General features: G+C 43.5%; 1 protein-coding gene and 1 long non-coding RNA gene across 4 annotated transcripts; both read left to right on the forward strand.

Moving 5' to 3' along the window:
• The first annotated feature begins 13,188 nt into the window (after positions 1-13,188).
• Positions 13,189-15,486, forward strand: LOC123088451 (uncharacterized). Of its 2 annotated transcripts, none has more exons than XR_006441906.1 (6): positions 13,189-13,501; positions 13,598-13,718; positions 14,125-14,471; positions 14,551-14,670; positions 14,800-14,943; positions 15,223-15,486. It is a non-coding gene; the product is annotated as an uncharacterized lncRNA (long non-coding RNA). The 2 variants fall into 2 exon arrangements; XR_006441905.1 differs by having other exon boundaries at positions 14,125-14,464.
• Positions 15,487-18,663: 3,177 nt separating this feature from the next.
• LOC123088448 (uncharacterized) lies at positions 18,664-21,072 on the forward strand. 2 transcript variants are annotated; one of them, XM_044510658.1, is made up of 5 exons: positions 18,666-19,228; positions 19,368-19,508; positions 19,866-20,099; positions 20,396-20,498; positions 20,588-21,072. In XM_044510658.1, the coding sequence occupies exons 1-4, from the start codon at positions 18,992-18,994 to the stop codon at positions 20,405-20,407; spliced, it is 624 nt and encodes a 207-aa protein (XP_044366593.1). In that variant the 5' UTR covers positions 18,666-18,991; the 3' UTR covers positions 20,408-20,498; positions 20,588-21,072. The 2 variants fall into 2 exon arrangements, with proteins under 2 accessions (XP_044366592.1, XP_044366593.1); XM_044510657.1 differs by lacking the exons at positions 20,396-20,498; positions 20,588-21,072 and having other exon boundaries at positions 18,664-19,228; positions 19,866-20,301.
• The last annotated feature ends 5,675 nt before the right edge of the window (positions 21,073-26,747 follow it).

Here is a 26,747-nt window from a genome sequence, read left to right on the forward strand (position 1 = left end):
GGAAGAATTGGTCATAGATCTATGACCATTTGAGACCAATTGGTCAAAAGCTGTTCGGGGGGCTCCAAACCCTAAACCATTGCGACCATTTTGGTCAGAAAGGTCATAATTTCCTTACACCAAATGGTCACAAAGCAAACAGGGCTGGTCCGCTGCCTTATTTCTAGTTGTTAACGACCAAAATAGATGGTCATAGCCCTGTAGATTGTGGTTGGTTGTGATGACTAGGCGCCACCTCATCAGTTTTGCCTATGTGTCATGTCCATGTGGCAGTTTTTGCCCTAGGTTGTGAAGCAACCTATATTTCTGTCATTTCAAAAATTCCCAAAAAAATCTCATAAATTGTTTGGATCATATCTTCATCAAATATGTCAAAAACCTTCCTTGCCTAGTTCAAAAATAACTCAACAATATTCATTTTCCTATTCTGTTCAGAGCAGCACTTTCTGAAGGAAGTACCACTTTGGCATGTCTGAATGGTATCCATTTTCTACAGTGCTTTCCTATGCCCAAATAACCATCCTCCACCAAATGCCAGCTCAATCCATTCATTATTTCGAGCCCAGCTTCAACATTCGTATTTATGTCCAGTGTGGTAGTTTGTAAAGCAAGTACCACCTAGACTCCTCCTTTTGAGGTGAAAATTTGTGAAGACGGTCCTCTTAGTAACTGATCATCCTCAGCCAAAACTCACGCCCATTAGCCATGTGCATTTCCCGTACCGCAAATCAAACACTTGGCTGCTTATTCATGTTTGAGCATCGATCGGTCTCCTCGTGAGAATCTTATGTTGTGATTTTCTTCCTAGCACCTACTTGGGGAGTGTCCAACCCACTAGACATGCCTAGGCCGCCCAGAACACATGGCAACGCCACGGTCACGCGGTGACCACGCGGCGGGCATGCGAGCTTATGCGCTCTAGAGTTGGGGCCCTCGGCCACCATCCAAACCTCGATGTCTCGCCATCAAACCATGTATTTATGATTAAATAGATACATATTTACCTATAAATGATTTTTGGAAAAAATAAAGAGCAAACTATGAGGCAGCTGCAGTTCAAATTTGACCCGTTTCCAACTGAACCGACGGCAATTTGTCTTTTTCACCAGAGGTGGATCAAAACATTTTTCACCCAACCATTTTGTCAATTGTGCAATATATATGGCTTAGTATTTTATAAAATTGATTTGGTCCATTTTTGCAACAATTATTTGGTAGTTCCTTCACAAAAAAACCTCCTTTCGAGCACTCGAAAAATGAAAAATGAATTTTCTGTGCAAAGAAAATGAAAACTTCCTTAGGCAACATTGTTTGGAATTCCAAGATGTACCCTTGTGCACAATATGAGATCATTTGAACAAACTATGCCATGAATGTGGCCATAAGATTGATCATTTGGCTTGAAAGCCATTGATCTCCACACGTGATAGCTCGTTTCTGAGAACACTTTTTTAAAATAATTGCCGTATTACAATTTTGTTATTTTTCCTGGGAACTTGGCCACATATAATGACACAATGCGAAGGTTTTCCAATTTTTTGAATTTTTTTGAATTTTTTATGCCCGTTTCAAAATGCGGTCAAAACGACGGGAATGATCGTTCCTAGCTAGTGGTTGAATCTTGGAATTTTTTTGGTGTTTCTCTGATTAAATAGGTACTTATGTACCTCGAAATGATTTTTGGAAAAAATAAATAGCAAACTATGAGGCACCTGCAGTTCAAATTTGACCCGCTTCCAGCTAAATCGACGACAATTTGTCTTTTTCACCAGAGGTGGATCAAAACTTTTGACACCCAACCATTTTGTCAATTGTGCATTAAATATGGCCTAGTATTTTATAAAATTGATCTGGTCCATTTTTGCAACAATTATTTGGTAGTTCCTTCACAAAAAAACCTTCTTTTGGGCACTCAGAAAATGAAAAATGAATTTTCCGTGCAAAGAAAATGAAAACTTTCTTAGGCAACATTGTTTGGAATTCCAAGATGTACCCTTGTGCACAATATGAGATCATTTGAACAAACTATGGCATGAATGTCGCCATAAGATTGATCATTTGGCTTGAAAGCCATTGATCTCCACACGTGATAGCTCGTTTCTGAGAACACTTTTTTAAAATAATTGCCGTATTACAAGTTTGTTATTTTTCCTGGGAACTTGGCCACATATAATGACAGAATGCGAATGTTTCCCAATTTTTTGAATTTTTTTGAACTTTTTATGCCCGTTTCGAAATGCGGTCAAAACGGCGGGAATGACCGTTCCTAGCTAGTGGCTGAATCTTGGAATTTTTTTGGTGTTTCTCTAATTAAATAGGTACTTATGTACCTAGAAATGACTTTTGTAAAAATAAATAGCAAACTATGAGGCACCTGCAGTTCAAATTTGACCCGCTTCCACCTGAATCGACGACAATTTGTCTTTTTCACCAGAGGTGGATCAAAACTTTTGACACCCAACCATTTTGTCAATTGTGCATTAAATATGGCCTAGTATTTTATAAAATTGATTTGGTCCTTTTTTGCAACAATTATTTGGTAGTTCCTTCACAAAAAAACCTCCTTTGGGGCACTCGGAAAATGAAAAATGAATTTTCCGTGCAAAGAAAATGAAAATTTCCTTAGGCAACATTGTTTGGAATTCCAAGATGTACCCTTGTGCACAATATGAGATCATTTGAACAAACTATGCCATGAATGTGGCCATAAGATTGATCATTTGGCTTGAAAGCCATTGATCTCCACACGTGATAGCTCGATTCTGAGAACACTTTTTAAAAATAATTGCCGTATTACAAGTTTGTTATTTTTCCTGGGAAGTTCGCCACATATAATGACACAATGCGAAGGTTTCCCAATTTTTTGAATTTTTTTGAATTTTTTATGCCCGTTTCAAAATGAGGTCAAAACGGCGGGAATGACCGTTCCTAGCTAGTGGCTGAATCTTGGAACTTTTTTGGTGTTTCTCTGATTAAATAGGTACTTATGTACCTAGAAATGATTTTTGGAAAAAATAAATAGCAAACTATGAGGCACCTGCAGTTCAAATTTGACCCGCTTCCAGCTGAAACGGCGGAAATTTGTCTTTTTAACGAGAGGTGGATCAAAACTTTTCGAACCCAACCATTTTGTTAATTGTGCATTAAATATGTCCTAGTATTTTATAAAAATGATTTGGTCCATTTTTGCAACAATGATTTGGGAGGTCCTTCACAAAAAAACCTCCTTTAGGGCACTCGAAAAATAAAAAATGGTTTTTTCGTCCAAAGAAAATGAAAACTTCCTTAGGCAACATTGTTTGCCATTCCAAGATGCACCCTTGTGCACAATATGAGATCATTTGAACAAACTATGCCATGAATGTGCCCATAAGATTGATCATTTAGCTTGAAAGCCATGAATCTTCACAAATGATAGCTCATTTCTAAGAACACTTTTTTAAAATAATTGCCGTATTACAAGTTTGTTATTTTTCCTGGGAACTTGGCCACATATAATGACACAATGCGAAGGTTTCCCAATTTTTTGAATTTTTTTGAATTTTTTATGCCCGTTTCAAAATGTGGTCAAAACGGCGGGAATGACCGTTCCTAGCTAGTGGTTGAATCTTGGAATTTTTTTGGTGTTTCTCTGATTAAATAGATACTTATGTACCTAGAAATGATTTTTGGGAAAAATAAATAACAAACTATGAGGCACTTGCAGTTCAAATTTGGCCCGCTTCCAGCTAAATCGGCGGAAATTTGTCTTTTTAACGAGAGGCGGATCAAAACTTTCCGAACCCAACCATTTGGTCAATTATGCATTAAATATGTCCTAGTATTTTAGAAAATTGATTTGGTACAATTTTACAACAATTATTTGTTAGGTCCTTCACAAAAAAAACTCATTTTTGGGCACTTGAAAAATAAAAAATGGTTTTTTCGTCCAAAGAAAATGAAAACTTCCTTAGGCAACATTGTTTGTCATTCCAATATGCACCCTTGTGCACAATATGAGCTAATTTGAACGAACTATGCCATTCCAAAATGCACCCTTGTGCAAAAAACACAAGAGAAACAAATAGAAAAACACAACTACATAAGCTTGAAAAAGTATTTGATGTGCTCCACATGTGCTATGACTGTGAATTATAAAATTGATGTGCTCCAAATTTGCAACAAATATTTGCTAGGTTCTTTATAAAAATATCATTTTGGACACTCGAAAAATGATTCTCTTACAAAAAACTCATATCTTAGAACACTTTTTTAATGATATTAACAATATTCAAAGTTTGTTATTTTTACTGAAAAGTAGTTCACACTTGGTGACACAATGCGAAGGTTTTTTATTTCCATATTTTTATAAATTTCTTAGGTAGTCAAATAACAGACATGATTCAAAATCTTATTTTCAATCGATTATGACCAATTTAAATTGTCTTAACATCATCAAAGGGGATACTCTATTCTGATTGGTCTAAAATCAGCTCACACGGATCATGGCTTAAGCACCGTCGGATGCGCCCGGATCCAACGGCAACCCACACCCCCCTCGTCGCTCTCACCCCCTCCCGAATCACCCCGTATCCCTTTCATCCTCGTCCACCCACGAAACCCTAGTCCCCTTCTCCCAATCGCCGCCACCGCCCAGATCCAATCCAAGTCAGAGCCCTCCCTCCGACGTCCTTCTCCATTCTCGCGCGCGTCGGCCACCTCCCTCCAACGGAGCTCGACCCCCACCCCCCAAGCGCCGCTGCTCCACCCTCTCCCGTGCCCCTCGATCCCAGATCCCCATCTCCCTCCCTCCCTCCCTCAGATCTCGATCCGCCACCGCCCACCATCGATGACCCTCACCATAGACGAGATCGAGCTCCTCCCTCCCTCCCGTTCTCCCCTAGCCTTATCCACTCCGAGCCAACCAACCACTCCGTCCTTGGGATTTTGTCGCGCGGCGCCTCGTCTCGCCGGCCCGGCGACCACAGGCAGGCAGTCCACGGCCAAGATGGCGGCGTGCCGCGCCACGACCACGTACGCGCATGACACTCCGCGCCTCCCCTCCCTCTCCTGCGGTTCATAACATATGCGCTCCTCTCCTCTCCTTGGGTGACATGCAGGGCTCGCGCGGGAGCAGCGCACGGCGGAGGCCTCTGGAGGAGAAGCGGGAGGAGCCCAGATCCGCAACCGCTTCTGCGTCGGGGCACCTTCTTCCGCGTCGACGCCTACGGGAACGTGCTCTACCTCCACGCCGATGCCGCCTCATCCCTCGCCTGGGACGTCCACCACTGGTTCCTCTGCGCCAGTAAGAAGGATTTTACTACATGTTCCTTGCTGTTTCATGAATCCACCACATGGTTCTGAACTCTGACGAACGGTGGATGGATGCTAGGTTTTTGTCGATATGTAGGCAGGGCAGGTTCAGGGCTAGTGTTACTCACCGATCTGCATCTTTCAGTGTGTCTTCCATGATCTTGCCTCTGTTTTCCAATGGTACAGCTTCAGGCTTCTCCCCAATATTTCATTGTGTTGTTTCTTCAGTGCTCACTAGTTGCTAGTGTTCGACTGCTACCAGTGGCTTAAGATTAGTCTTTTATAATTGTTTTCTTGAGGATGAGTTACTGGGGCTGTTCAGGCAATGACTCCAAATTATATGTGTTTTCTTGAGGTTCGGGTGGTGGACGTAGATCTGCACGAGGTGCTTGGACAGTAGATCAGCCCGGAGCTCCGGGGCCGCCTTTCCCTGTCCTGCAGCTACAACAGCAATGTACATGAACTAAACAGTAGTAAAATTACTCCTATTTTTGAACGTGGACGCAGCGAGTCAGATGTGAAATGGGTTGCAGGTGTGGCTGGTCGGCGACAGGCTGACAGCGCGGGAGCAGGAGAAGGCGGAGTTGGGTTGCAATAGAATCCCAACAGGACCGACGCTGAAGGACCTGGACATGTGCTTCTTGACATTCCATTGCTTGGCAACACCTTCCAAGGGTAAAAACACCAGCACCCGCACCCTGTTTCTAGCGCCATACGAAATGGGGAATTTATTATTTTGCCTTCTGCTAACACAACACCATTATTATAGACGTGACATGTACATTGCAATCCTCCTCCATTGCTTCATATGACGCTAACTAAACCCTCTCGTTTCAACTTGCAGATAGCCATCCCACCACACCAGCATGCCCTGGCTTCGAGGGAATCGGCCACTTCACCACCACAACGGGCAGGCTTTCCCTACCCGCCTTTGAGCTGGCATCCTACAAGCTCCGTAGCTCCCTGTGGGCGTCCAATGGTGCCCCGGAGCAGGAGAGTGTCACGTCACTGATGCAGGAGGCGGACAACTGGCTCCGCTGCGTACAGGTAGACCACCCGGACTTCCGGTTCTTCGTGTCCCACTTCGGCGCGACGTGGAGATGACTGCTCTGTTGTAAATTTCCTTTTTGTGTCTGTGTTAGTTATATGATGATGACTGTGTGTTGCCAAGTCTGAACTCAGCTGACTGTGCGTTGAGCACAAGTCTGTTCTCTATGGCACATAGTGCAGCGCCCCTCTGCCGTGGGGGTTGTATCAGTTAAAAAAGGCATGCCTGTATTGCGGGCTTTGACTGCAATTTCTTTGGTAGACAAGCATAGATATCTGACAATACCAACAAGCATGCCATGCATTGTTCAAGCTTGATTATCCATCCCAGTCTAGCTAGCAGATCATCCAAGGTTATGCTAGGTTGGTTGGTTCAATGACACCGAGGAGAGAAATAGAAATAGGAAGAATAGGGGAAGAATGAGGGAATAGGTTCTGTTTTTGTTCTGTCTTTTTTCTCTTCCCGATCTAAACATGTTGAAGGCTCTGTTTTGTGCAGGTTGCTCTCATGAGGAAAAGTTGCGGCTACAGGATGCCCTCCTCCTCTCCTCCACCCCCTGACATGGTGAGCTCCACCCCTCCTTCATGCAGATCTGATATGAAGTGGGCATTAGTTGCAATTGTTATGGCCACAACATAGCAACATTGTATTGGTTCAGTTTTTATGCATAATTCGATTGTGATTGTGTTGTTTGATGCTGCTTGCCTCATCTATTTTTCATGTCTTGTGTGAAATCTGTACCCTACTAGAAGAGGCCACCATCAAGTTAATAATAACACTAATGATCATTTGATTCTAGTCTAGAGATACAAATAACATTAGTTAGGTCCATGGATACATGGATTTTCACACACAGCTAGCAGCCTAGCAGTGTTAGCAAAGGATGCCAGTACAATGTTTATGTCATTCATTTATATTGAAGCAAATAGTAACTAACTGTCATGGGCTTTTTATTGTGGAGCTCCATGAACTTTTTTGGTCGATTGGCTCTCCAAGTTCCTAAAGAACAAATCATACAACCATTATCTTGTTGATTGATGCAGTTTCTCACCTTTTTGCTGCTGATATATAGTTCCTTGCTTGATTCTGGATACTATTAAGTTGAAATAAAATTGTATGGGAAAATGATCACTAAACTAAGGAGGCTTAACCTGATAATAACTTATTTTACGTCAATAGCCTACAATGTTGTCTTGGAGTTTATTGTCCAAAATAATACCTCTACTTTTTGTGTCATTCAGGAATGCGTATCCATCAGGACAACTCAAGCCCCTCCTCCTCTCCTGTACATGAATGTGAGATGCTGCGCATGCAAGATCTGAGCCAAATGGCATATTGTAATCTTTTTATTGCTGGTTTTTATGTACGATGTCATGAAGATGTACGTTTGAAATGTTGCTTTGATAGCAAAATTGTATTCATGTGTACATGCTGCTTTGACAGCAAAATTATGAAAATTTCTCAACAATATATATGTGCAAAATTGTATTCCTGTGTACTGCGCGTGAAAAGGCTACAGCCAACTGATGATGACAACTGGGACCCATCTGACTAGTGGACCCTTCTTTTGGAAAAAAAAGAAAAACTAAATTCGTTTAGACAGAAAGGCCACAACCCAACAATAAAAAGGCTGCAATATTGGGCTTGGCCCATGAACCCGACCAAAAATTGACAGACAAAAAAAAACACAAATAGGCTGAATTATTGGGCTAGGCCCATGTAGAAAATCGAATTGGACCGGGGTGAATCTTGTGCCACATCAGCTTGCCACGCTGGATGCCTACGTGGACTGGGGAGGCTGCTAGTGACCAAAACGCCACAGTAGGAATATTTTGGTCATAAACGTCCACGACCTTCTCACAGAGAAGGTCGCTATAGTTAGTTTACGACCCTCAGCTTTTGACCTTCTGTTTTTGGTCACAAAAAGGTCGCAAATGAAAAACTATGACCTTTCAGTGACCAATAGTGGAGGTCACAAGATAGCATATTTCTTGTAGTGTGAATCAGATAATGATTAATCAAGCATGATAATTAATTAATGATATTGAAACAAGAATTAAAGAGATGGTAGCTAGCTAGTACTACTTAATTACTTACCTTTGGTCGATGCCAAAACAACTTTTGTTTCCATTCGCCTGGAGTCACCACGATGAACTTTGCCCATGCCCTGCCCGCCAGCAAAGAAAATTAATAAAGGGGTTATTAAATAGTTCATATCAGAAAATGACGAACTAATAATAGGCCGAGATATATATAGTTAATAATGATTGAAATTACCTGTTGACTATCCCCTTCACGACGGTGAAGTCACTTTCTTCTTTAGTTAGCGAGTCCAGTAATTCAACTTTTCCTTCCTCAACTTTAATGTCTATCAAGACCCAGTGCCAACTGCATGCGCACACGTTTGCATGTCTTAAATAAGCGGGCATGTGCATAAAATTAATTAACTACCGTAAACCGTATACACTTAATTATTAACATCTAGCTAGCTAGTAAGCAAAAACAGAATTTGTAGTACAAGACAGTGTGACTCACGGGAAGTTGTAAGGAAGTAGTATATCTTCATTGCTATTGAGGCGCTTCAAGAACTCTACCATGTTGGCCTCTACACCCGCTTGATAAAATGGAAACTTCCATATGTCCTCATTAATGGTATTTGGGTCAATGAACCCAATGCCATAGCGTCCAGATTTTTTCATTTCATACATCTTCATCCTGCATATAATACCACAAAAAAGAATATAGTGAGGATAATTACATGTAATGATTGATCAAAATTATCACTACATAATTAGCTTGAGACTTAAATTACAGAAAGAAATCACTTACAGACAATAGCAACTGACGATAGACTTGTCGAGTGCGTCTTGATTGAATAACTGATATAGTTCTGAATACTCAATGGACAGAGCTTTCTCATGGTAATAATGCTCCTTCTTGACATTCACCATGAGGGACACTCGATTGGAAATCTTGGTCATGTTCATGTACCATTGATGCAATTCATACATTCTCGTTGGGAGGTCCTTGACCTTGTTTGGATGGACCAAACGTTGGCCCCAGGCATATTTCCATTTTATTTCCGATTCTTTAAGCGGAGACATGGGCTCGATTTCGAGGAGTTGTCCAACAGAGATCTTGAGCATTTCAGCCTGCATTATATGCTCCTCCGTTATTACCACATCGCCCTGCTGGGGAACGCTAACGGTTTGCCCACAATAATATTTGGTGTGCGTACTTCTCTCATGTGTTGTTGGCACAACAAGCGGGGGGATCTCTTGCGCCACCTGTTCTCCCAGCTGGGGAGCGGTTTTCCCGCATTTTTTGCCAGCTGCTTGTTGGCTCGAGCTCGAGCTCGCTTCCTTCCGTAGCCGTGCTCGATGTAGCTTTCTGATTTGACGCTCATAGTCTGAGTCAACAGGCTTGGGAGCTGGTGCTCTAGCCATATGAATGAAGTGGCCAATCATTTTCTCAGGCACTTTCTCCTTTGGCGGTGGTGCCGATTTCGGTCCAAAATGGGCGTCCATTTGGCCTGCACTATGGCTGCGTTTTGCTCCTCGGTCATGTCGTAAGGCCTCTGAGGAAGAGGAGCGAGGCTTGGACCATATTTATATCGCTTGTCTCCGCCTGTACTTCCTGAACTACCTCGACTCGTACCTCTACGCACCAAAGCTGCGGCATGTCTCTTCTGCGATTGCTAAGACGGCGGAGACGGCTGACGTGGAGTTGGACCAGGAGGAGTGGGCTGACGATGTGCCGGACTTGAAGCAGGAGGTGTGGCCTGACACGGTGCCGGACTTGAAACCGGAGAAGTGGCATGACGCTGTGTCGGACTTGAAACCGGAGGAGTCAGCTCACGCGTTCGGGGACTTGGAGGTGGTGGCGGACTTCGAGGAGGAGTCATCTCACGCGTTCGTCGACTTGGAGGAGCGGGAGTCTGCTGACTCGGTGGCGGACTTCGAGGACTCGGCAGACGACGCGGTGTCGGTGGACTTCGAAAGATGATGCAATCCTTTCTCCATAGGATGATACGATGTATGGCCTGTCCCAGTGTGCGCTCGTCTTCACCTCCAGGAATGTCAAGCGTTGGCCCCGAATATGGGTCCACCACTTCATCAACCATGACACGAGCATAGCCCTCTTGAATCGGGATGCAATGGTAGGTTGCTTCGGCGGTAACTGGAAAAGCAACGCCGTCCGCCACCTTCATGGATATGTTCTTCATTTTGGAGTGTAGCTCACAGTTAGTGTTCTCTATGATGTCATCCACAGGGTATGTATCCAGCAGTGTGTCGCTCGGGCAGAACCAACGCTGCTTCTCGGCATGGATGGGATGGTGCTATCCAATGCTGGACGATCATCCGCTTGCTACTGCCGCTGCTGAGACCCCCTTTCCTGGCTAAGTGAGTCGATCTGCTGCTGCTGCTGCTGGAATTTGAGTGCCAGGTCCGCGTGCCTTGCTTCTAGGCCTTGAGGACGTTCTGCGTCCTGCTTCCTCTGCTCCTCCTCCAGCTTCCTCTTCTTCTCCTCCTCCATCTTCTTTCTTGCACGGGACCTGTAGTCGTCATTCCAGTCCGAGTCGTCATTCCAGTCCGAAAAGCCCTCATACCAGGGAATAACACCCATGCGTCGTGTTCTTCCCGGGTGTTCAGGATTTCCTAGGGCGCGTGTAAGCTCGTCGTTCTCTCTGTTGGGCGTGAACACCCCCTCTCGAGCTTCTTCTATTGCGTCAAGTATCTTTTGTTCGGCTCCTTTTAGACTTGCCTTCTTCGAAACCAGGCCTGTCTTCGGGTCCAACGCCCCCCATGCGCATAGAACCAAGTTCTGCACCTGGGGGCCAGCTCCTAGTAATCGGAGTGACCCCTGCACCCTCCATCTCTTGCTCAGACTTATCCCACTTAGGCAATCCCACCGCGTAGCCACCTGGACCCAGCCTATGGAACTGCGTCTTTCTTTCGGCATTTTCCTTGTTTTTCATCGACCGTTCCTTAGATAATTCTGAATCCTTGAAGGTCACGAAATCGTCCCAGTGTTCTCTTTGCTTCTTCAGTGTTCCCTTGAAATCTGGAGTCTTCCTTTCATTAGCGAGGTAGTTGGCCCATACAGTTTTCTTGTGGGTGTTGAATGCAATTGCCATCTTCTTAAGAGCAGCGGCCTTGACTTTCTCCATATCTGCTTTAGTGAAATGATCAGGTAGGGTGAAATGTTCCATCAGAGATTTTACCAGGTCTTCTTTGGCTCTGCCATCGACCCAAGTAACACCTGGACGTTTAGTCTTTGGATCTTTCCATTCTTGAATGGAGATCGGGAGTTTGTCCTTCACAAGAACTCCGCACTGACGAGTCCACTTGTCTGCAACATTCTTAGCCATGAGGGGTTCACCACTAAGTTTGGTGGATTCGATGTGGTACTTTACACCATCCTTCAACAATCTGCCCGGGTCTCGCTTTGTCTTGCTGTCTGTAGAAGCAGATTTGCTCGATCCGGAGGGCTGAAAGAAGAAAGATCGATTCATTAATATATCTTCAATAAAAAAACATGTGATGATCACCAGGATGCATGCTTATATAAATATATACCTCGCCGGAAGTCTTTGTTATTTGAAGATCAGCATTGTCTGTGTCATCACTAACATTGTCTGTGTCATCATAATCATAGTTCATGACTTCATCAGCTCGGTCGTCGATATCGAATATCTTTTCGTCACCCTCTCCGGTATTGTTCAGATATTGGGAGCCGTCATCATTCAGATCATCTAGCCTCTGAGGGCTGCGTATGATGTCGAACAATTCCTCTTCTCTCTCTGCCGGTATTGTCCGCCATAGCTTTTACTTTACTAATTAATGCAGAAGAAATATAAAACAATTTAGTATTCAAATTACAATGCATGGATGCAATTAATCAATAAGGAAAAACTGAATCTCGAATACATCGTCTCGAATATATAATCTCGAATACATCATCGTCTTAATATATATAATCTCGAATACATCGTCTCGAATATTATGTATCGAATACATCGCTGGCTTGGTATCTAATAAAGATGGAGTACTACAGAAGAATCTAGGGCGCCACTCGCGGTTCCTGGGCGGGGGCGGTGCACTCTTTTTAGTACCGGTTCGTGGCACGAACCGGTACTAATGGTTTGCCACGAACCGGTACTAATGAGAACGGCCGGCTAGCCGTTGGAACCGGCACTATTGGACACATTAGTGCCGGCTCAAAATCAAACCGGCACTAATGTGTCTCATATTAGGTCTTTTTTCTACTAGTGTACCAACACACCAGACCCAGGCTCAGGCTGTGACACACTTCCCTGCCGCCGTCAGTCCGCTCACCCGTGACCATTGCCGCCGTCAATCCCCCAGCCCCCGCTACCGGGCGACATCACCTCCGCCCCCACACCGATTTCCTCGTCGACCCTCCACCGACCCCAGCCGCCCGTCCGCGGGTTCGACCACTACGACGGCTTGAAGCTTCAGCCTCAACCGGCGACCCTCGCCGGTGCCGACGCCAACACCTCCTCCGGCCCCATCCCCGCCTGGGACCTCATCAACAGGCCACCCTCTTCGACCTCATCCTCTGGTAATCAGTCATTCCCTTCCAGAAGATAAAGATTAAAATCATAGGATATGCACGTACCTAAAAATGTATCAATATATCTCCACTATTAAAGGGAATCAAACATTTGATGGTTCGACCTCCCCTCGGTTCGACCAACTTGTTCGATCCCCATCTCAAAAAAAAAAAAAAAACTTGTTCGATCCCCCCGCCTCCACCTCTTTGGATAACCCAACCCTCCACCCCTGCTGGTACGTGCAAAAAGGATCTCCTCCCACGATCCCACCCATCCCCGCACGAAAGAAAAAAATATAGAACAACCCACGTACGCACGTCCCACCGCCCACTCCCCTTCCACAAATCCATCTCCCTCGATCCCGTGGGCATATCGCCGCCGGGGCTGGCCACAATCGTTTCCCAAAGAAAAAACATCTCCGCTCGCCCCGTCCCAGCCGCCCCCCACACCCCGGAGGAGAGGCAGCGACCGACGGGATACGACGTCGATGCTGGTGGCGTGAGGACGGCCCAAGCACCACCACGACGGCAGCTCGCCGCTACGGTGGTATGTACTGGCGTCCCATCTCCAACTCCAAGATATGGGTAAGCGCCCGTGATTCCTACCCCTCCCCTCCCCTAAATTCCTAATCCCCCTCCCGTCTCGATCCCGCCCATGTTTTGATCCAGAGGCTATTGCAGCACTGGCTGCTTGGCGACGGAGGATCGGCATCCTGCACCATGAGAGCAGATTGGGTGTTGCTATGCCCGATTCCATTGCTGGATTGCTTGTGCTCTCCACGGCCACTGGAGTGGGTAGCGGGTGAGTTGGAGTTCGATTTTGTTATGGATGTGCGGCCTGTGGTCACAATTAGGGAGAGGTATTTAATCTGTGGGCTAGGATCTGCATTGGGATCTTGAGAATTAAGTGTCACCAAGCGGTGTATAGTTGTCAATCAATTCCGTGATTTGAAGTTTGCCTTCATTAGAATCCTGAAAGTCAAGAACGTGGGTTTATGTATTTTATCAGCCTAAATGAAATAAATCAGTTACTTTGCACAACCAAGTCGATATTGTGTTTAATTAGTAATTAGTGAAAAAATACTGCATACGTAATTAAGAAGTTACATGAGCAGGTTCCATTGTCAAGACGAGGGCATTGTGGCATACAAACACAATGCTATGAATATTCTGTTGCTTACAAGCCTCGTATGTACTGCATGCACCAGGAGGGGAGGAACGCTGTGCGTGGAGTTATATATGATGGTACTTTTTTGGATTGTTCAATCAGCGGACTCTGGTTATAACTCCTGACAAATTCTTGAAATCTTTAATCATGAGTATCATTTATCTTTTACACTCTTGTTTTCCTCACTTATGTCTGTCCAGGAGTATAGTCGATCAATTTGCTTGCTTACATATTTTTACGTAGGAATTTCAGTGTTGCTGGTATTACAACTTCATGCTATGGGGTGGGGATACAAGTGTGAAAACTTGGAGATCAATAAAAGGACAAGTTGTTTAGCATTTATCTACCCTCTCGGCAGCGATGCATAACATCGCCCGCAGGTTCTTCGTCAGTTCTAACTCCCTGGTCTGACATGAGATGTATATGTGCTTGGCACTTGACCCAGCTGACATGTATGCCTGTGCAGATCTTTGGTGTCTGCGCCATATGCTGCTGGATGGCACAAGAGGTGTTCAAGCGAGTGAATGACATGTACGCCGTGGCGGCACAACCCTGTTTCAGGGAGAAAAGGACTGAGGCCCTATAGGTAACAACACATCATTCAGCCAGGCGAAACAAACTTGTTAAGTACCTCATTGTTATACTGCACACACTTTTTGTAATACTCGGCCATAACTATAAACAACTGTGGGATAAATTGTTCTTGTACAAACAGGGGGTGGCTTTTTTATACAGTTTGGAGAAGACCCTTCTGTTACAGAAGGTTATGATGGTACAGAGCACTCCGGAAACATACCAGCCGCCAACATGATTTGATTGTCCAGTATATTTGATGCTGCAAAATCTGAAAGCTGCAAATGTAATGTTGAACATCTCATTTCAAAGTATTATGTAATGATTTTTTTTCTCTTTTAACTTTATATTCTTTGTCTCTTAATAAATGCCACGGTTATTAATTTAACTTTGGGATAGGAATATGATTTTCTGTCTCATTTCGTACATAGAAGCTTGAGCCTTTTCCCATTTGTGTTCTCATCCATTTTTATCTTGCATAAATTTAGGATCGTTGTTTTCCCTTGCTAAGCTATTTTGTACAATTTCATGATTTAATCAGTAACCACTAATTCTTCTCACGCAGATACACGGTGAAATAAATTATATTCCATGGCCATTGAAATCGATAATTATACAGGTTTCATCTTTTGACTCAAACATGTAGGGGTTCAAGAATGTTTTTTTCCTAGATTAACTAGTACATATATTTTTTGAAAGCATTAGGTTTTTTGACTGTTAGAAAGTAGATATGAAGGAATATTTGTGGGTAGTTCAATGTGTTCCAATTGTAAGACTAAACTATATACCATCTACATATCTTTATTTAAACAAATAAATGCATTCGGATTGTATGATCCTGTAACAAAAGGAGAACTATTTGGATGCAGTTTTGGTTGAGTTGATTCTTGATAGTATCACCTCAATATGTCACCCATGCATACATGAGGTTTTTCCCGTTGCAAGGCACGGGCACTCACCTAGTATAAGCTAATTGCAGCACGGGTACACGATGGAGCTCATTGCATCAATCAGTACTAGCTCAGCAACTCAAGCTTTGCATGCTAAATTTCTGTGGGTGGGGGACGATCCCATCGGAGCATCGTCGTCGCCTTGATGACGTCCCCGCCGATTCCATGGCGGTCGTCGTGTCTAAGAGCACTGGCGCCGACGTCCTCAGCGGCGCAAGGATGGCCGCAGCTGGCAAAGGGCTCATGCGCATAGTGCTCGATCGAAGTGAAGTGATGAAGAAGGTGCTCGGACGGACGTGCGTCTTGGAGCCATCCACTAAGTTTGATCAGGGCGAAGCACAAGGCCACAAGCGCTACATCACCCCTCTGGATGTAGAACCGTTTTCTATGCGCCTTTCCTCCAGTCATGAGGTATGAGATTGCCTATGATTGCGAAACTGAATTTGCCAGTCCTTCGTCGTTTCTAAACTCGCACCAGATTTCGGTCGGCGCGAACGGGGATTGGCTGGCCTATCTGCAAAAGAACGGAGGCATCCAGTAGCACAACGTATACACAGGAGATACGGTCTAGGCGCCACCTCTTGAAGCCATAGACCTTGTCAACGAGGGGGCAAATGTCATACGGAATTTCAACTATGATCTCAGAATGGCTACATTGAAGAAGATAGCCATTGCGCATCCACCCGCCAGGTGGGATGGCTTCAATGGCTATTTTCTCATTGCCGTCTTTGACAACATGATTGCCATCACCAGCTCCGAGGCTAACTCCAACGCAAAATCCTGGTATATGCTGGCCCCCACCAAATCTTCCTCATCGCTACCAAGATGCCGTCAACCATGCCGGGCGGATCTTCGCGGTTACAGACGATGGAACTTGTTTCATGTGGGATCCTCGCGCAGGAGGTAAGCAAATCTCTCCGTACTCTTCTTTAATATTTACCGTCGCTAAGGCGGTCCTTGTTCGAACACGCAAGTTCCATGCAGCCTCCTCTCGAAATTCAATCACCACATCTCAACCACGACATACCCTACCAGAATGAATGGAACAGTTGGATCGTCGAGTGGCACCTCGTCCTCGATTGCAGAAGCTTAAGCAACATGCTTCTCGTGGAAACTGTTCTACAAGTGTCTAGAGGAAAGCCTGTCGTTCCTTACCTGGGTCAGAAACTGTGTGAGTACACGACGTCGAGCTGCGTCGTGTACAAGATGGATGGATGGGCTAGGGACCTCCGCGGGGCAGAATGGGAGCCGATCAGCGACGTAGGTGAGTACTCCATCTTCGTAGGGAATAGCTACCCCCGCATGATACATATATGGCCCACCATCCATGGAGAGGACAACTTGCCGTTCCTTAAGCATAGTTGTGTCTTAGTCGCCCGGCGCATGGCGTACTTCATGGAGAGGACAACCGATCTCTATCGCTCTTGCATGGACGGTTCTGCCATGCTGGGCTGTGAAATGCCAAGCTGCACTTTCAGATGCGATACGGCTGTTGTTTGGATCGTGCCGTCATTGTGCAATTTTGATGACCGGAACGAACCCATGGACAACGTGGACGCGGACGTGCTTTAATTCACTGTAGGCTACCCAATCTAATAAGGACTATGTGTGCTTATACTAAATTAAAAAATTGTGTATCAATATATTAATATGTATTTGAACTTATGGTTTATTTAATTAGTTTTAGGGGCCATCGTATGTATCACACACTTTCATCCGACCATACTAGCAATTTAGCACATTTCCTACACTAAGAAAATAAAGTCGGCCGCGGCGCGGGTGTTGCAGACGATCGGCAAGTCCCGGATGACCGTTAATGTCGACGAGCGCCGACATCCCTCCGGCCGATGGCTTTATTTTCTTAGTGTAGGAAATGTGCTAAATTGCTAGTACTACATTAGCATGGTCGGATGAAAGTGTGTGATACATACCAAGACCCCTAAAACTAATCAAATAAACCATAAGTTCAAATACATATTGATATATTGGTACGCGATTCTTTAATTTAGTACAAGTACACATAGTCCTTATTACATTGGGTAGCCTACATCGAATTAAAGCACGTCCGCATCCACGTTTGTCCATGGGTTCGTTCCGGTCATCGAAGCTGCACAGTGACGGCACGATCCAGACAGCGGCAGTATCACATTCGAAAGTGCAGCTTGGCATTTCAGAGCCCAGCATGGCAGGACCGTCCATGGAAAAGCAACAGAGATCGTTTGTCCTCTCCATGAAGTGCGCCATGCGCCGGGCGACAAAGACGCAATATGCTTAAGGAACGACAAGTTGTCCTCTCCATGGACGGCGGGTCATATATGTATCATGCGGGGGTAGCTATTCCCTACGAAGATGGAGTACTCACCTACGTCGCTGATCGGCTCCCATTCTGTTCCGCGGAGGTCCCTAGCCCATTCATCCATCTTGTACACCACGCAGCTCGACATTGTGTACGCACACAGTTTCCGACCCAGGTGAGGAACGACAGGCGCTCCTCCAGACAATTGTACAGCAGTTTCCACGAGAAGCATGTTGCTTAAGCTTCTGCAATCGGGGATGAGGTGCCACTCGACGATCCAACTGTTCCATTCATTCTGGTAGGGTATGTCCTGGTTGAGATGTGGTGATTGAATTTCAAGAGGAGGCTGCATGAAACCTGCGTGTTCGAACAAGGACTGTCTTAGCGACGATAAACATTGAAGAAGAGTATGGAGGGACTTGCTTACCACCTGCGCGAGGATCCCACATGAAACAAGTTCCATCGTCCGTAACCGCGAAGATCCGCCCGGCATGGTTGACCGCATCTTGGTTGTGACGAGGAGGAAGATGTGGTGGGGCCAGCATATATCAGGATTTTGCGTTGGAGTTAGCCTCGGAGCTGGTGACGGCAATCATGTTGTCAAAGACGGCAATGGTAAAGTAGCCATTGAAGCCGTCTCACTTGGCGGGTGGATGCACAATGGCTATCTTCTTCAATGTAGCCATTGTGAGATTGTAGTTGAAATTCTGTATGGCATGTGCCCCCGCGTTGACAAGGCCTATGGCTTCAAGAGGTGTCGCCTGGACCGTATCTTCTGTGTACACGTTGTGCAATTGGGTGCCTCCGTTTTCTTGCAGATAGGCCAGCTAGTCCCCGTTCGCGTCGACCCAAATCTGGTGCGCACTACGAGTTTAGAAACGACTAAGGACTGGCAAATTCAGTTTCGCAATCGTAGGCAATCTCAGACCTCACGGCTGGAGAAAAGGCGTGTAGGAAGCGGTTCTGCGTCCAAAGGGGTGATGTAGCACTTGCGGCCTCGTGCTTCGCCCTGATCAAACTCAGTGCATGGCGCCAAGACGCACGGCCGTCCGAGCACCGTCTTCATCGCTTCACTTCGATCGAGCACTATGCGCATGTGCCCTTTGCCAGCCGCGGCCATCCTTGCGCCACTGAGGACGTCGGCGCCAGTGCTCTTAGACACGACGACCGCCATGGAATCGGCGGGGACGTCATCCAGGCGACATCGATGCGCCGGTGGGATCTTCCTGCCACATGTGCATCCCGTCCTGCTTATGAACCCTCTTAACATCCCCAGCTCCGGGCGCCATTTCTACCTCGCCGTTGACCGCCTCCAGTTCAAGATGGTGCGTGTCCAACATCCCTGTTACCATGCATTTTTGGGTTCCTCTCAGCTGATACCTGTGTCCAGTTAAGCATCCACAGATTGTGCGCATTGAAAAAGATTTTTATTCTTGTGAACCTGTGGTTGTTTTTGGTGTGCAGAGGACACTACTGGAGCTCCTAGGTGTTGTCTCTGATCGCCACGGCTCGGTACCCATTGCCATATGTGTTTCATCCCGGGATGAGCTAGATGCTGTCTGTGCTGCTGTTGCCAACCTCCCCTTCGTGTCCTTGTCACCGCTGGTATGCTCAAGTTGGGTTGGGTGCCAATTTCCATGTTCATTTCTGTGATATACTTTGTGGTGGCGTCATTGACAATTGTGGGATAGCTAACTGTATGATTGATATACACAATTTGCACTGTTAATTGCTTAATTCTTCAAGAGAAAACATTGATAATGTTGACACCTTCATCTAGGAATTATGATTGTGCAATTGCAGCTATTTTTATTTATCCAATGATCCCAGACTTTCTTGCTTTTCTGTTACCCCTGCTATCGAGATATGAACATTGTTTCAGGTTCTCTTGATTCTTTATGGTCCTTGCTATGAACTAATTTTGCTACTTAATAATATCAATCTGTGGATTTGTGTACACAGTACAGCGATCAAGATGAAGCTGAGCGTGCATCTGTTCTTGAGAAATCCCGTCGGGCAGCAATACAGCGAAATCAGATTGAAGATACTTCTATTGGCGAAAGTCCCAAGCCTGAAAGGGTGGTCTTGAAGCTAAATATTACAGTTGTAACAGATGCTTGCTTGCCTTCGGCGGCGATGGGAGAGGCTCCCCTTATGTCTCGTGTACTGATAAACTATGAATTGCCTACAAAGAAGGTGAGCAGTCCTAATTTTCCATGATATTTTACCTTCAGAACTTCTGTGGCCCAAATACCCTTAACTTTTTATGGTCAATTTTACCTTTCAGTGCTATCATGCAATCATGCTGTTTCATTGTGCATCATTGGTTCTAGTTTGTAGATCATTTTGTGTTACCTGATCCTTGTGTCTGAATTTTTCAGGAGGCTTACTTAAGACGTGTATCAGCATGCTTGGCAACAGCTAACTTAAAAAATATCAATTGATCTGCCTTTTCGAAGTGCTGATGTAGTTGATGTACTATGATTGTGCAGATGGAATCGTGATTAATATGGTGGTTGGCGGTGAGGTGGCTCTTCTAAGGTCCCTGGAAGAAACCAGTGGATTCGTCATTGCAGAGATGCCAATATAATACATGTAAATAAACTCTTCTTAACACTTAAAATATGTTTTGCTAGTAATACAGTGAGCTCTTGTGGTCTAAACTGAAAATATTTGCAATGCAGGTTTCTGAGATATTGTGACAGTCTCAATTTGCTTCAGAAATTACCACTACACTTCAGGGCTAACTAGTCCAGTTTCTATTGGTGCTTCTTTGACTTGTGGGATTACTCTTTGCTTCCTTCATATGTGGATTTGTCTTTAAATTTGTCCTTATCTGTCTATATACTTCTATTTCGTATAGCATTTAGATTTTCAGACTAGTACGACAATCAATCCTATTCCTAAGCAGTGCAAAATTACTCGCACAAACATCTGCAGTTCCAATAGGATCAGTTGCAAAGAGACAGCCCAATTGGTATTGCCATGAAATGCTGCAGCTATGTTAGAATTGGTGCGCCTCAGCTGTAGCTTTGTTGTATTATCCTTTGGAAAAATACATGCTATCGTCTGTTACACTTGAAAACACTAGATGTTGAGAGGGGTCTACCGGTACAGTTCATCCTTTCCTTCATAATTTATTAATATATTTCACATATTATTCATCCCATGTTCTATGTTTCAATATATTCCTGTAAAAAATAAATGAGTGTGCCCATGCATCCATCTTTTATGTCTGCATTTGGCATACTTCATTTTGCATACTCTGGAAGTGTGTACTGTTGGTTGAAATGTTATAGCTGAAAATTGATGATGTTTTACTCTGCTTCCACCATTTCTTTGTTACACAATAATACATGAAAGTTGGACACTTCAGATTTTCCCGCTGTAGTGTACTGATGACTAAATGGCAGACTGGAATTCTTTGGTTTTGTTTGATGATGTTGCACAAACGATATGCTACTTCGTGCTAGATCTTTTTTTTTCGCGAGGAGCCATTCAATACAAATCAACACTCGGTCCACACTTGACCCTCGAATCAACTAAGTCACATACTGTCTGCAGCAACACCCTTTCCGCCAGACATTCAAGCATGTCGGTCCCTTGACATGCTTGACTTGCTTGTTAGTTCCAGGATCCTCTGGTTCCATAGGCATCTTCCATAGTTTAGAAAAACAATCATCAGCAACAAACAGCGTGGGGGATTTGGAAAGAACGCAATGATAAATTATTCAGAAGGATACCTCCATCTCATGCCTCTTGGTTGAGCAGCTTTAAAAAGGATTTTGCGCTCCTGCAGTACAGAGCTAAACAGCAACACATTCCCTTCATACTTTCCCTTGTGCAATCCTTGTAACCAGACTTCTCAGCACCTCACTGTTGGCCGTTCTATTAGCCCTCTGTATCACTAGTGTTAGTCCTCCCATCATCCCACCCTCTGCTACTCTAACACCCTCATATGTAAAAAAATTGTACAGTTGACCCTTGACATTTATTAATAAAAAAGAGAAACAAGGTGAGTGGGAGCCTTTCCCACTGTCGTTAGCCCTCAAAAAAAGATGGAACTTGTGTGCAGGATCGCCTATCTTGGTCGAACATTCATCAAATTGGCAAAGTCCATAGCTCAAAACCAAGTGTCGGCCTATCAGATCGAAATGGACATTAAAAGTTAATATGCTCTGAAAAAACATGGATGCAAAGGGAAAACACAAAGTGCCCAAGAACCATATGCATTGGTTTATCCCGTCTACAAGACTGCAATGCGATAAGTTAGCTTAGCCTAATGAAATGAAACACAGGGTAACCTCAGGACGAACAAATTACGACCATGTAAAAGTATACTTTAACTATAGTGTCTATGACTACAATTAACAGCAAGAAGATCTAATCAGTTGAGAGAAATTGGATGGACCAATCTTTTCAACAGATTGACATTAGTCACAAATTTATCACTGATTAACTCATGCGAAACTTTGTCTGAACAAAGCAATTTCACAGGTCCCAGCTTGTCATGCAACAGACTTTTGTATGAAGAGCAATCTGCAGGATTCTATTATGCGAGAGATAACATTCAGTATTATGATCTGAATGCAACCAATGATGCATCATGGAAAGCGTGTTTATGAAGTTGCATTTTCATGGTCCTCAAGTAAATATTTTGCCACGCCATTTTTTTAATGAAAAATAATCTCAAGATTCATCTTTGGAACTAAGGTATGCTCTTTCTCAACATTTCCCAAGACAAAAGAAAATGAATGCTTTGGATAAACATTGTAATACAACACAGTTTGATATTGATTACTTACCATAAGAAACAAGATTTGATTTGTCGTTTCCGTACCAAAGACATTATCTGTTGAAGAAGCTGATACCATCTATTGTCTCAACAAGTGTAGAAACAATCAAGTTATATGTCAAATGGTGGTTGTGGGAAACTGTGAACCACACCTAATTGTGTTGTTTGGCCAGCACTGATATCTCTATGGCGACGGTGCGTAGGCGAGATTTTCTGTTGTCTTTGCCCCCCTGGAGTTAGGTGGCCGAGGTTGCCAAAGCCCATTGTCATCGTTTTCTGTCTCCATGGCCTCCTCTCGGCAAGTTAACCCTCAACTAGGAACCACTAAACAATCAGAACTAAGCAAGCCATCCTCAAACTCCTGGAAGCTTGGTGACATCACATACACAAAGAACATACACTAGAAATTATCTACATACGAGAACCAACCTGTGATTGGATGGTTAGGGGGCAATTGTACCCCTAGCGCACCAGGGATCAAACTCCAGGTTTGGCACTTTGCTTCTCACAAAGGCAGAATATTTTCTCAGTGGGAGATGCCTGTGGTGACTTCGTCAACGCAATACCCATTGGCTCAACCTTCTAGATATGCTCATAGGGATATGGTGTGCATATGTGCACTCATTACGGGGTGAGTGTTTTGAGAATTCGACAACGGAAGAGAAGGAAGCCAGAAAGAAATGGCACCATTATCAACCCAAACCTAAGCAGGCTTGGGTTCTCCTGTGCATAGTTTAAGGGTATTTTATGGGTTCCGATAAATTCTCTTCTCCTCAATGTCCGTTCTATATTTGGTTTTCATATCCAACACTATTTATATTTTGCTCTGTTTTTGTCCATACTACCAATGTCCCCCAGTCTTGATCTCCTCCCATGTCGCCCTCCAACCTCTAGTGTCGTCCCCACAAGCCATATATCCACATCCAACACCATGCCCCCCTATGAATTCCAAGTAGTTTTAGTACTACTTATGATATGATCAAATAGTTTTAATTTGCCAAGTTGAACCTCAAACCGTAACTAATCTCAGAATGCATATATTGTCGAGATGACATGGTCTAATCTCTAATGAGATGCTATACAAAGCAAAACCACCACATAAATTGTTGCAAAGTTGATGTTTGGAAGTTCCGCAAGAAAGATTGTGAGTTCATTGCTAAGACCAAGCTAGTCACATCAAGCCTTAAAACATCCAAATCTGGATACATAGCATGGGCATAAACTGTAGTATGAGTACAGAGACCTATTAACTACCGAAAATGGTGAGTCGTAGTTTCTGCTAGTCCACTCTCTTAATCACTAGCACTTTATATATAATGGTTATTATTCGTTTTGTTTCAAATAAATCTGCCCAAACTTTCATAGCCCCAAACCTATAATGTGATCATCCTCATCCCTCCCTCTCGAGCTAGTCTAGTTTCGGGAAGTGAAATGTTATTTTGTCTACTTTCTCAAATACCGCCTTCATTTGTGAAGACCTAGAAGTACTGAGTTGTCATAGTTTTATAATGCATATAGAATATGCTCATATATATGGCACAGGAGAGATCATAGTGAGTTGCCCCTGCGTCATGAGCCACATGATTATCTGAAGATGGTCCACATGGCCTGGTTTTATATGCTTACAGCTATATCAATGCCACTGGCAACTTCTGAGAAGAGGGGATATGAAGCCAACCCACTTGTTGGAATCTCATACGATGTAGATATTTCAAATAATCAGGCATTCATATTTATAGATAGTAAAAGAGTCAAAAAAAGCATATAAGAAAATTATAATATATTTAAGTGGCAAGTTATTTTTAGATGGAGGTAATTTTGTTTATACTCAATTTAGATTGAGAAGTAATTCTCTTTAAAATAATGGCCTAACTAAACTTGAAAATTAACAAACTTTCTATAACAAAATATAGGTCTCGTGTCATTGATATATATTTCTGATGAGAGATGTTTCAGTTATACTTTGAGATTGAACAATGTGAATATGCATTATGTCACTAAAATACAATTAAAATGTTAACATTATATTATAATCATATTGTATTAATCAAAAACTAGTTTTAAATTTAATGACAATCGTATACAAAGAACTGAAAATGTTTAATATAAATGGTTAACAAATATTTATTTTCGCTTGTATAAGATATATGGTTGTATGGATAGTTACCGACCCAAATACATGTTTTTTCAAACTATAAAGAAAAAAATGGCTTTTGGTTTAAGTTATCACTATAGTTTCTATATTAAAGTAAGTCAAAAAATATTTTCCATAAATTAAGAACCGAATAAAATTGGTATTAAGAGACAAAGAAGATGAACAAGTGCACATAACCCATGATTAACAAACTCTCCAACTTGGACAAAGACGTCTCTCGGATCGTGGAGGTTAGATATGAGTGTAACTAGAGTTTAAGTAATTGACCCATCCAAATACCTATGATGTTCAGTTACGCTGTTAAATCGTTCTCGCTGGAATTTTTTTTGTCGATTTATGCATTTTTATGGTGCCGAGTCTGCTCATTTGACATGCAGTGTTGCAGTTTGCAAATTGGATTAAATGAATTTACATCTAACTATTTTGTCTAAAATTTTCCCCGTGTCGAATCCAAAATGTATGCACAAGTATGATTATTTTTAATTGTTCTGTATATGATATACAGTGAAATGATGAATTGTGTTAGTTTCTTGAATCTGTGATTCGTCGAGGCAAATTTTGTGGTAGCAAATATAATGTGCAGACAGATACGAAGTGAAAATTTGTCAGATAACTCACTTGTATCATATAGACTTCTGTGTCATGATAACAAACATCATTGCCTCTGTTTCTCTACCTCTACCATCTCAATCTTTTTTTCACCTGTAAAATTGTAGTTTTTGGGTAGAGCCAATCGAATATTTATAAAGCTTACAAAAAATGCTTAGACATTATCCTGTTAACCTTGGTATTCATTGCTGAAGGATTTGATGTGTGCGGTGTTCTACAATATTCTTGCTACCCTCTGCAGCTGCTCTTTTCATGTTTTCTACAATATCAAGAGCGTAAAGGTTGTTTGTGACAGGAGAAATTATTAATTCGGTGTTTCATTTACTGACCTGAAGGAAAGAATAGGAGCATATGAAATGTATGCTATCTATGAATCAATAGATCTTGATTAAAAAGAAAGCATGCCACCTACCTATTTGGTATCACTAACAATATTCTAATTCTTTTCTATAGGATGGGATAGAATAACATAGTACAGGTGCACGTGTTCATATATACGCGTATACACTCACCCCTATAAATGCACACATGCACACCCTATCAATATGAGCACCTCCGAGAGACTCAGTCGCTATATTATCTTGAGATTTATGAAATCACCATAGGCGCCTTGTAGTCGACGGGAATGTCTTCTCCCATTGAACCCGCATCGCCAAAAATTCTGAAATAAATTCAAAAAAATGTGAGCACCAGGACATGAAAGCTGGTGGGCTGAGGATACCATTGTCCTCCTAACCATCCAACCACAGGTTAGTTTGCGATTGGATAGAATATAGTTTCTATTGAGCACAAGTTGAAACCTGTACACAAGTTAAAGGATTAGATAGCTTAGAGCATCTACAACCTGATAAATATAATTCGGCTCCTCAAATGCAGGTGGATGTGTCCGCGTGTGTCCACGGGCAGTGATCGGGTATCCCTCATTTTTCCGTTGATCATCTAACTACCTTATATTTGATACCTCATATCTATGCAAAGCATGAAAAATAAAATCTACATACTACATAAATAACTTATAAGCTAGGCTACACTACTCATCGTCGAAGATGTCAATGACCTCTGCGCTGGTAGTGCCGGATGGCCCTGCCTTTGGCGGATGGACGCCGGCCTCACCTCGGGCTCCTCATCAGACTCTATCTCAGTGAGCTCCGCGCCCACTAATGGAGGACGTAGCAGTTTTCCTCCACCTCCGCATCCGACTAGATGGAGTCGAGGATGGCATGCTCCTCTGCCGCCTCCACCGCTTGGGCCACCTCTAACTCCGCTAGCGCCTTAGGCATGACGA

The sequence above is a fragment of the Triticum aestivum genome, chromosome 4A, assembly GCF_018294505.1.
Source record: "Triticum aestivum cultivar Chinese Spring chromosome 4A, IWGSC CS RefSeq v2.1, whole genome shotgun sequence".
Taxonomy (NCBI): Eukaryota; Viridiplantae; Streptophyta; class Magnoliopsida; order Poales; family Poaceae; genus Triticum; species Triticum aestivum.

Excerpts from the sequence above, each read along its gene's own strand:
- LOC123088448 (XM_044510657.1), top strand. The coding sequence starts at position 18,992 with ATGCGCATGTGCCCTTTGCCAGCCGCGGCCATCCTTGCGCCACTGAGG. Across the intron at positions 19,229-19,367 it reads ACCGCCTCCAGTTCAAGATG|AGGACACTACTGGAGCTCCT; the intron begins GTGCGTGTCCAA and ends TTTGGTGTGCAG. Across the intron at positions 19,509-19,865 it reads TCGTGTCCTTGTCACCGCTG|TACAGCGATCAAGATGAAGC; the intron begins GTATGCTCAAGT and ends TTGTGTACACAG.